We start from the raw sequence: 12,489 nt of genomic DNA on the forward strand, positions 1-12,489 counted from the left end.
TAGTTCTTGAACTCCATTGCGCTATGCACTTTTCGTACGATCATGCATTTGCTTGGGCGTTACAGAGCTGTAGATTCTCAGGGAGGGGAACATGCATCTATATATCTATAGAATAAAAGGAAAACTTTGTGGGAAAGTGTAAAGCACTTTTCAGTGTTTATTCAAACTAATAGTAAAACCCAAAGAAATATATTTAGTTGGTAAGTTATCTGGTGATTTTTAATTGGTAAAGTGTTTAAACTACGAAATTATTCAATATTTCAGTATTTTAGTAAAATAAGAATACGGATGAATGGACTACTGTATATCAATTCCAAACACCAAAATTTTAGAAGCTCGAGTTACTTTTATATTACTTGTATCTTCTTACCTTCTTACACTACAAACGTACGTTTAAATATCTTTCCATTTTCAATAGTGTCATTGGCTAAGTAACGTTTAAATATCTTTCCATTTTCAATAGTGTCATTGGCTTTGTGGCAGAAGCAATTGGTGGTCGCCAACCTTCTTACACTACAAACGTACGTTTAAATATCTTTCCATTTTCAATAGTGTCATTGGCTAAGTAACGTTTAAATATCTTTCCATTTTCAATAGTGTCATTGGCTTTGTGGCAGAAGCAATTGGTGGTCGCCATTTACGAGTACAATCAGCGGTAGAAGAGCATTATTCAGAAAATGGAGACTTCAGGGAAGAGCAGCGGAAAGGGAGGGAGGAATGGAGCAGGGTCAAGGAAGAAGCGAGTAACCAAAACAGTGAAGGCCGGATTGACCTTTCCAGTGGGGAGGATTGCCAGATATCTCAAGAAAGGGCGGTATGCCAAGCGGGTTGGAGGCGGGGCGGCCGTCTACCTTGCCGCTGTCTTGGAATATCTCACCGCCGAAGTGTTGGAGTTTGCCGGAAAAGCTGCCCGTCGTTTCAAGAAGACCAGAATTATCCCTCGCCACATTATGCTGGCCGTCCGATTCGATGAGGATTTGGATAAACTTTTTGAGAATGTGACCATCGCTAGCGGTGGAGTGATTCAACGCATTAATTACGCTCTCTTCTCCAAGAAGTACATCGAGAAAGTGAAGAATGGGAAAGTGAAGTATGCTTATGCGCCAAATTGATGTTTTTTATAACATCACTTTTTCTTCCTCTGGGGGCATTTTTGTTTTCTACTAAAGCCAATTTGGAACTTATTAGTGAATACTCTATAGATATATATAGGTCTTAAATCAATTCTGTTCGTAGTGTGCCCTGTTCAAATATTGTTTTATGTATAAATCCCTTTCGAAAGGTATGGAAAATTAAGCCCCAGAGTTTAGGGTACCAAGTTTGCTGAACTTTCGAGGATTTATAGGTTTACAATAACTCATTTTGTTGTTATATGTTACAGTACTATTTACTATGTTTATTATTGTTTTAAGTCCTTTATTTCATGCTTGAATTATTTAATCCATTATTGTTCGTAGGTTTTGTGTATTCCATATGCTAGTTCTTTTCATTTTTTTTCTAGGCTTTTATTGTTTAATCTAGGTTTAAATGTTATTTTTCAAGGTTTTTTATCTTTCATTTCAAGTTTATATGGTTTAATTCATGCTTAGATATTTGGACTAAAACATTTGACAATGTTTAAATTAATGTTGAATTATTTTTGTGTAAGCCTAATAGTTAGAACTTTGAAGTTGTTTGTTTTTGGTAATCTATTATATGTTAATAGTTTGTTTTTCATTGTATTTAAGAGTATATTGTTATTTAGTGTTGAATGGTTTTTCCTTAGGCCTAATAGTTAGAATCTTGAAGTTGTTTGTTTTATATGTTAATAGTTTCCTTTTAGTTGTATTTAAGAGCATATTCTTACTGTTAATTGATGCTTGGCCTTTTACATGGAGGACCAATAAGGGTTTTTTTGTGGTTGTTGTAAAGTGTGTATGATTAATCTACTATGACCTAACTGATAATTTTTTAACTCTCATCTTAATGTGGTGCTTTATCTGATTAGTTGATTCTTAAAAGTCTTATGAAATCTTGAGATGATTAGGAATCTCCACTTCAATGCTACTTCTTGCTTCAACCTAAATGTGGGTGGATTAGTTGGTAATTTAATTGAAGGATTTGTCATTGTATATATGCCCATTGGTTCCAACTCTAAAGAAATTCATCATCAGCTTGGAATTTATAATCTCCACTACTATAGGAGTCACCTCTTAATATAGTAGATTCCCCATTTCTACTTCAATTACTTAGTTATCTTCTTAGGAGGGGATAATAGTAATTATAACTCTTTAGAATAGTGAAGCTTGAATATCTACTTGGGGAGTGAAAAATGAGACATTTTTATGATCTTATGCTAGAGCCTTAAAGAAGAAAACAAATGTCAAATAGATTTTGTGACTAATGCTTGAATGAATAGGGAAGAGTCCTTTAGTGCCTAATCCCCATAATTTTGGGTTGGTAAATGGATGTCCACTTAGTGGAATGCTAGCTTTTTCCTTCTAGACCATAGAAATCTATTGGAAATTTAGGTGAACTTATTTATAATAAATTTAGGGATGATTGTAAATGAGCTATAATATGTGTATTCCCTTTATGACATTCTTTATTAAAATATCTATGAGCATTAAGTTTGTAGTCATCATTATTTTAGGCTTTGAGTGAAGCCCCATAATATACGATATCTACATGGTAAAATTTGGAGAAAAATAGAAATCCCAAAAAATCAAATTATCTCATAAAAGAAGTAGAATTGGAAGTTGGAAAAGGCTCAAGGAAAATAATGGATAATTTTTACCACAAAACCCAAATTTATCATAAAAAGAAAGGGCAATTTAATATATGAGTCATTAGCATCCCAATGTTCTTAAAACACTTACAAAACCCACAATTTATTCATAATTAGGTTTTGTAGATACGAGCCATTAGTGGAGCCCAACATACATAAATGTTTAGTAAAATCACAATTCAGTCATATAACTAGGTTTTGTAGAATAAAAAATCATGGGATATCTACATGGTAAAATCAGGAGAAAAATAGAAATCTGAAACCATGAAGTTCAAATTTAAGCAAAAAGGGACTCAATGGACTCATAAGGAAAATAATGGGCAAATATTGTTCTTCCCAAATTTTACGTGGAAGACATGCATCCTCACAGCTACAAGTCTTTGGGTTGTATATGTACTGAGTGGTTCTCTTTGTTGGATATGAAAATTGCCCAATGTTTGTGGTGGAGGTGCAATACTATACACATAATTATGATTTTTAGTTTTTAAGCTTTAGTTGCAAAAAATACCTTTAAATAGACTGCATTATAGAAGAATACCATTGGACTACAATAGAGAATAATACCATTGGAAAAACTTGGGTTGTCAAATTTGCAACCCAAAATTTCCAATGGTATATGTACTATTTTATCACAATTTTATTTTATTTTTTTAAATGTGATTTAACCAAGTCAATTGTTTAGATAACATAAGGGTGGTAGGAAGGGGAAAGGTTTTGTACAACCCTGAAGTAAAATTGAATACAAGGTATGCTTGGGGATTGAGTTCAATGACCAACCCTAATGAAAATTTGAATAGAAGGTATGCTTAGGGATTGGGCTCTATCATCAAAAATCAGGTTGAATTGCATGGCATGTTGCAGCTTGCTCCCAAGAATCCTTTGAGTATCTAATATAACCATCTTTGGAGACTCACTTCTGGTTATTCAACATCTCCACACAAACACCTAGCTAAAAGAAAATCATTTACCAAATTTAATAATAAAAAAATAAAAATAAATTAAAATGTTGCTTGAAGAATTATCCTTTAAAGCTTTTCTTCTATATTTTAAAGAAACAAAATAGTGAGGTTAATAAGTGTGCTAATCAAACTTCTCAGCTCAAAGTTCAGAAATTAGAAACTAATAGCACCCAAGGTTGGTTTAATTTACCATAACCTCACACTCAATCATATGGCTATAAAGCATACTAAGATCCACACCCGCAAAATTTCTCCAGTTTAGAGGCAAAATATTCCAGTGTCAATGTTAATTATGGGGAATCAATCACCACAGGTGGCAGGGAGACTGCAACTAATTATGGCATTGCATTATTACCTTCACCATTACGCTAACGCTAATCACACCTTATTAAATTGTAATTCCACCATTCGAAAGTCGCAAAACAAAGCTCAATTTCTTCTTGAAAGCATGATGGATGTCCATGGCATATGAATTATGAACAAGTTGATGCCATTAAGTATCCCTACAGGTGGTTCATCTGGCTGCGTCATTTCAAGATGGCCCCTCCCCTATGCAGACACAGTAACTCATCATTTTCAAGCATGCACAATATTGGTTGTGGATTTAGGCATGTCTTGCAGTCTTTATGCCTACCTACTTGGGTACAGTCTTGGGCTGCAAAACCCATTTTCTTCCTGGCCATTGCAGGTGGAACGATAATCGGCATTTCTGAATTGAAGTGGGAGGCTCCTTTGTGGGTGGTGGGAGGCAAAGCTCTTGCTAAATTCATCCCGATTCCAAAACTGGAATATCACTTTGTCAACTTGGATATTGTTGCACAGTTGAACTGAAGATTGATTCTATGAAATTTGATTTATTGGTTCTCAATTTGAAGATAAAAGATTATATGATGTCCACTGTCCAAGTGCAAGAGGAAATACTGATTAACATACTTTGTTTTTAGTCCAAATACAAGTTCTATGTTTGTAATCACTTTTCTTTACTATTAATAGAAAGAGTCTTTTCTGATTGGTAAAAAAAAGTTTAAGAGGAAAACTAGTCCTCGAAGCAAAACTTTCCAGACAAAATGTGAATTAGAAGTTTTGTGTAGTCAACTCTTGAATCTCCTTGACAAAAAAAGTGTAAGAGGAAAACTAGTCCTCGAAGCAAAGCTTGCAAGACAAAATGATAAATTAGAAGTTTTGTGTAGTCAACTCTTGAATCTCCTTTGACAAATCAACCTTCTGCACACACTTTTTTGAGAATGAAGACTCAGCTAGAACCCATGATGAGCATAAAACATATTTATCTTTTCAAAAAAAGGAAAATAAAAAATGTTTACGTAATATAATATAACATTACAACATTTATCTCATTTTACCCATTCTCTCTCGTCTCTCTCATTCTTAGCCAGGGAGATCTCTAGGGGTACTTAATAACACCTTAAAGATATCTTTTTCTTGATTTGTTCCTTACCCAAATATATTTCCTTCACAAATAATCATTTACTTTAAGTGAAAAACTATATTATTTGAAGCCTTCATCAAAGTTGTGAGCTTTTAAAGCTAAAATTGGTTAATAGCTTGCCTCCTTCAGGGAGGGATTAAATGGAAACAAGTGATACACTTGGCAATGTTCTTAGTGCCAAACATAACAATCTCAAAAAAGAGTTAATAGCTTCAGCGTTTTTAATAGAATTAATATCAGTAGTTAGAATATCATCAACAATTAAAATATGTGAGATAATAAATTTGTTGTTATTCTTAATCCCTTTAATATTCCATAAATCCCCTTCTTTTTTTTAGAAGTTTGCTAATACTATCTAGAACTAAAAGGAAAGGAAGAGTAAGGATGTTAAATAAGGAAAGGAAGAGTAAGGGTGTTAAATTTTAACACATGATACATGCTTTCTTAATAGTTGATTGAACTTTAGTGTACAAGTATAAATTTAAGTTGATAATGCAAATTAAACATCATGTTTGGTGGTCATAGGGTGTAGATTGAGTGGTTGAGAGTTCTATCTTCTTTACTTTGTGATGTGTTTGTGTGAGTTTATTGTTGAGACATTGATTTAACCTTGAGTTAATAAGAATTTAATTTACTGTGGGCATCATCCTTGGACTAATAAGTGTTTGATGTATTTATTTGAGAAATGAATTATGTGAGAAGAGAGAAAAAAAATGCATAAAATATCAAAATAATGAAATGATTAGGTTTCATCTATATGAATTTGTAATTTGAAAAGTAGGATAAGAATGATTTCCAACAACAATCATGTAAATTCTTGCTTTAAAAAAAGGTATGACAACAAGTCGATATTATTCTCAATCTTAACACAATTGAAAGATGAATCACATCGATAACTTTATGTGTAGTATCTGCCAATAATAGGTGTGCCCCTACTCATTTTGAATTGTTGGAATTAAATGTGTGCTCCCAAAGAAGTGTGCCCCACCATTGCCCAACAGTGAGAGGATGAATGGAGAACAACTTATAGTAATCAAGAAGTTTAAAAAACCCTCTTTGTAAGGTAGGTATTCTCGAATAATTATCATTTTCTCAAGAAATAACATTGGATATCAATGTATTTAGAGTGATCATGAAATAGTTAGATCCATCCTCAATGTATTTAGAGTGATCATGAAATAGTTATGTAAACATTTTGACTCGGTCAAATTACATAAAAATAAAAATAAAGTAAATTAAAAATAATAATAATAATAATAATAATAATTAATTATTAATAATGAAACTAACCTAGATCATTCTTAACTCTATATATATCAAGCATCAACAGGAATCAAATCTCTCGAGGTGCAAAGCTTTACTCAAGTTTTGCACTCAAAAAAAAAGGTTTTCACCTTGAGAGATTTGATCCCTCTTGGCAGTTGATAGATCTAGAGTTAAGTTGGATCTAGGTTGGTAAATAATAGACAATCATGAGATACACAATACATTCAATTTGAGAGAATCATATACATTTAATTAGGATTTGGATATCAAACTATAAGCCAAGATTGTCTTTTTTATTAAGGTAAATAGTTTTAATTTAGTCTAAGTGAATATGAAGTTATTCTAAGTGAATATCGCTTGTTACATGTGCACGCACAAAGTTCTTGTTTGATTTTTCTTTTGCTATTGAAATTAAGAATCTTATTTTATGTGTATCTTGATTTATAATTACTATGTATGATGGTTTCCAACACAAAGGATAACCATATACACACTTGGTGATAACTATCTATCTTATATCGATTTTTTAGAACAATGTTGTTCCCCACAATTGATCAAATAAGCCATTGATTCAAGGTAATGGGTATTTGTTTTTTTATGGTAGCTTTATTCAAATTTTTGTAATCTATACACAGCCTGAGTGTTCCATCTTTATTTTGCACAAACAAGACTAGTGCACCCTATTATGACACACTTGGATTGATGTATCCGTTGTCCAACATTTCTTTCAACTAATAGTTTTAGTTCCATGAGTTTTGGGGTGATCATCGAGTATAGAAATTTAGATGTTGGTGCATTTCCTAGAAGAAATTATATGGAGAAATCCACTTCCATGTGTGGAGGTAATCTAGGCATCTCTTGTGTAAATACAACATATTGCTTCAGAACTTGGTGTTCTAGCCAGTTATCACTGCTAGCATTCTCAAAATTGTTGGTTATTTCCAAAACAATTAATTTACGTCCTTTTTGACAAGTTCCTTTAACTTGCATCATTTTGATTTGCCTTACTGATATTGGCTTCATCTTTCCTTGCAACACCCTTCATTCTCCATTCTCATCAAGGCACTTGATCATATTTTTATAGCAATCCACTTAGTGAAATGCAATGACATCCAATCCATCCCCAATAGTGCATCATATGAACCTAATTGCAACAGGTTAAAATCAACTAATGTAGCCAAATCCTTCAACATAAAAGGACATGATATGTTGATATACTCCACTCTTCTTTTGGTTGAGGTGGCTAACTGAACTAGCCATGACTACTATTGTGTTTCTTTAGTCAAATTTGATTTTCCATCGTCTTCAGGCTTATATAACTATAATTTGAACGAGGTTCAATTAAAATCGAAATTATTTCATCACAAAGCATACCTTCAATTTTGATAATCACTTCCTAATGGTTTTCTTTGTGGTTATCCATGACTGCATAAATTCTTGGCACATTTTGGGCCACATCCCTAGTTGTTTCTGCCCCTTGTGCGTTGTACCGTTTTGGGCCAACATTTTGAAATATTTCCCCGGGTGCCTCTCCCTACATGTCCATCATTTATAGGTTCCTCTTCCATGGCCTTTGGCCTCTTCTCTCATAGTCTGGGTAGGTCAACCTTCTTTGTTGGCAGTGTTGAAGCTCTGTTAATTTTCTTGGTTGATAAGGACCGAGCTTATTCCTTTGACTACTCTCTTCCCCTTTCCTTTAAAATTATTATTTCTCTTTGAATTCCAATTTTCTCTATACTCAATTTCATGCCTAGACTCCTCATGACAATGTTTTAATTTCTCGATTACATCTTCAAGATTTTATGGCTCATCAAACTAAATTCGATCCTTAAACACTTATGGCATCTCATTGATATACCTTTGAGTTTTTGTCTCTTCATAAAATTTTCCCCACCTCCAGTTCATAGAAGTCCTTAGATTTGTTTTCAAAATACCTTTCAAATAGATACTTTCCTCTAAAATTATTCTCAAACTCCTTATAGGCATCTGATCCTCCCCCTTTATATTCTTCACATTCTTTAAATGTTCCCACCATATATTTGCCTTTCCTTTCAAACTGAAGGTAACCACCTTTGCCTTCATGTTATTAGAGTAGTTTTGGACTCTAAAGAGATTCTTTCATCCCAAGAAACCATGTCTCAACGTATTTTGTTGGCTTTAGCTCGCCATCAAATGTGGGAGGTTTGGCCTTCTTTAATTCTTTTGGTAAATGTTCATTTTTTATCACTTTTCCAAAGTTATGATAATGATGATATCTAAATTTGTCAGAGTCACTAGATCCTTGCTTATGAGTGTTGGTTCTTCTCTCTAGAGTACTCAATGTAGTACCTCCCTTTACTTTCTTCACTTGATAGTTTGTGACTTTTCTTGGATCTACTTCGATTTTCTACATTACTTCTTTCCTCTTTCATTATTTCTTCTGATGAGCTTTGTTTGATCCTATGACTAGCCCCCAACTCATGCTTCCTTTGCCTCTACAAATCTAAGGGACTCTATAGTATAACCACATTCACTTTTGCTTTATCTCTTTGTGCTTTGGTAAGCCTTTCTTTTGCCCTTACAAGCTTCTCATTTCCATCTTTACAACTCTTATCTTTGCCACGAGACTTCTCAAGGTTTCCCTTAATTCTGGAGAAATGTTATGCAACCATCTCACAAGATTGAAGAAAAGATAGATCAACGACTTGAAAAATAGCCTCTTCGAGGGCAACCTCCTTTACATCACATAAATGAAAAATTCTTGGATGATACAAATGACAAGACCTCCTTGGTATATATAGGAGTCTAAGGGGTCATAATATAGTCAGAGCCTATATAACAATAACAATGTAAGGGCACAACAATAACAATAGTGGGCTTTTATGAGGCAAAAAAATAACAATATGGGGGCTACATGGGAACAACAATAACAATAAGGGTCTACACTAAAAATAACAATAAGGGGGCTACACTAATAATTTCAATAAGGGGGATACTATTGCAATTTCTAAGTCTATCTATTAGAAATCCTTCATGTACTTTCTAATTTATTTTTTCCTACTTGTTCTGTTAATTAACAAGTTATTTTCCATGTAAATACTGAAAATAAATACAAGTACATGCTCAACACATAGAGATCATCAACTGAAGGAAAAACAAGAACACAAGTGACACCATTATGTTTGGACTAATGTCCTCAGAAAAACCCAATGCGGGAAAACCAATGCAGCTATTTGAGGGTTTTATTAATAAGTAGTTTTAGAATACAATCTGGGTTCCAGAAATGGCTCACCCAATAGAGAATTCTCTCAGTAGTAGTACCTCTTAGTCGAAGACAGATATTCTCGCTAAAAACACCAGATGAACAACCCACAGCTCTCAGCTCCAATCTGCGCCACGAAATCTCCCAGCGTCTGCCTCTAGGGACTGTGTCAGCCTCTCTGGCCCAGTGTCATCCAGGCATAAGCCCAAATAGCCCTGTTTCAGCCTCTAGAGCCTCTGCGTCACCCACACTATCTCTCCTCGGGCACTGTGCAGCTCCTGACTGCCTCTACGTGGCTTCTAGTTGGCTCTGCGCCCCTCTCTCCAACTTCTTCATTGATGCTCCTAATACCTGCTCTGCCTTTTTGCTTCTATATTCACTACCCCTCAACTACAACTTTGATCACTCCTTCAATTTCCCCAGCAAGCCCTACCCCAAAAAATCGAATTCTTGATCAACTCAATGTGTTCTCCAAGTGACCCTCAATCCTGGTCTTATACTTTTCTCGTTGACAATTCAATGGCCAAGATTAAGTCCATAATTAATGGCTAAGATTAGATCTTGCTTTATCCATGACTTTTGGACCATTCTAACTCAGTTTTATATTAATTCACATCAATATTTTATTTTCCCTAAGTTTAGACTTAGCGATTCCATTAAAAAATGTTAATTAATTGAATATCTCCCAAACTGGTGAGATTTGTCCAAACCATTTCTGGGTATTGGAGATCATATGTTCTTTAGACTCTCCACCAATTTTTGTTGCTAGAGAACATCTAATTCTACCCCAAACCAATAGATACACTAGTATTATAGGGACCTAAAATGCCCCTCCTTCAAAAAAATGTTGTCCTCAACACTTGAGTACTTTTGGAGGCTTCTATATAAAATTCTCATCTTGCCATGTAGAATCTTCAACAATTAAGTTCTTCCACCTAATGAGATACTTTGAAATTGATCGATTTTGTAACTTTCAGGTTCTCGTTTCTATGACTGCTTCAGGCCCCAATATGACTTTTCCTTCTTCAACAAGTTTTGGCAATAATGTTTGAACTGGGAGCTTCTCATTAATAGCCTTCTTTAAGCATGAAACATGGAAAATTGGGTGTACCCGGGAAGATGCGAGCATCTCCAATTTGTATGCCATAGTACCAATATTTTGCAACACTTTGTAAGAACCATATTACTTGGGTGATAATTTATTATCCTTCTTAGCTTGCTTGAATGAAATTTGTTCGTATGGTTGTAGCGTTAAAAATACCTAGTCACCTACATCAAAAATTCTTTCACTGCGATGTTGATATGCCTATTGTTTCATTAGATTTTGCACTAGAGTGAGGTTATCCTTTAAGGGCTGAATAATTTTTTTTTTTGATGCTCAATGTGATATTCCACTTCTTGAACCTTAGAATTTTCTCTTAAAGACGATGAGATGGATGGTGGATGATACCCATAAAGTGCCATAAATGGGGTCATTTTTGTTGTAGTATGGAAGGAAGTGTTATATCACCATTCAACTAGAGGCAACCACTTGACCCATTGTGTTGTTTATCAGATACAAAGAAATGAATATAACATTTCAAACATTTGTTCACTATCTTAGTTTGCCCGTCAGATTGAGGATGATAAGATGAGATAAGAGCTAATTGAGTACCAAGACAAGAAAATAATTCTTTCCAAAAATTTCCAGTGAAAATGGAATCTTTGTCACTTACAATAATCTTTGGGTTTCCATGTAGCTTTTGAATTATTTCCATAAATGGTAGCAATTGTATTGCCTTTAAAAGGATGATATAATGCACAAAATTGTGCATATTTGGTAATTTTATCACCTACCACCATGCTGACACTCTTTCCTTGATACTTGGGTAAACCTCTGATAAAATCCATTGAGATCTCCTCCCAGCGCTGACTTGGAATGGCTAAAGGTTGTAACATACCATGGGTCTTAATTGTCTCAACTTTAATTTGTTGGAAATCCAAACATTTTGCCACAAACTTATGAATATCATATTTAAGGCCATCCCAAAAAGAAATCTTCTTGATATTTTGATAAGTTTTTAAAAATCATTAGTGCCCTCCTAAGGGGTAGGTGTGCAATTCGAAAAGAATCTTTTGTTTGAGTTGGGAATTCTTACAAAGCTATAAACAATCTTTGTACCATAATGAATCAGATTTCCAGATAAATGTATCAGATCTACTCAGATCTTGTTTCAAATTTTGAATGAGTGTCCACACATATTCGTCATTCTTCCATTCATCCCTTGCTTTAGTTATCCAATCAGATTGAATAATAGAAATGGCATAGAGCAATGCTTCCACATCCTCGTCCTTTCTTGAGAGTGCATCTGCAACAACATTTTGCTTCCTTTTTTGTAGATTATTTCAAAGTCATAACCCAACATCTTTGTGACCCATTTTTGTTTCTCTTTTGAAGCTAATCTTTGTTCCAAAAATTATTTAAGACTATCATGATCAATTTTTATCTTGAAGTGTCCTCCCATTAGGTAAGGTCACCATTTCTTTAGTGCATGTAGTATTGCCAACACTTCCTTATTGTAAATAGGTTTGTGTAAATACTTTCCCTTGATTGGATGACTTTCAAAAGAAATGGGTCTTCCTTCTTGCAATAAAACAACATAAATTCCATTTCCTGAGGCATCACATTCCACAATAATGGTTTTTGAGAAGTGAGGTATAAATAAGACCAATTCTTGGTACATTGCCTGTTTAAGATGTTCAAAGACCTTAGTTGCTTCTAGAGTCCAAGAAAATGCATATTTCTTCAGTAATGTTGTTAGAGGCACTA

The 12,489-nt window shown here is 34.1% G+C and overlaps 1 protein-coding gene across 1 annotated transcript; it reads left to right on the forward strand.

Moving 5' to 3' along the window:
• The first annotated feature begins 677 nt into the window (after window positions 1-677).
• On the forward strand, window positions 678-1,112 carry LOC149230429 (putative histone H2A.1). Its single transcript, XM_089381316.1, has one exon. The coding sequence runs from the start codon at window positions 678-680 to the stop codon at window positions 1,110-1,112; it is 435 nt and encodes a 144-aa protein (XP_089237442.1).
• Window positions 1,113-12,489: the final 11,377 nt, after the last annotated feature.

Source organism: Pinus tabuliformis, chromosome J (genome assembly GCF_031772625.1).
Source record: "Pinus tabuliformis cultivar Carrire ecotype Pingquan chromosome J, CPIR1, whole genome shotgun sequence".
Lineage (NCBI taxonomy): Eukaryota > Viridiplantae > Streptophyta > Pinopsida > Pinales > Pinaceae > Pinus > Pinus tabuliformis.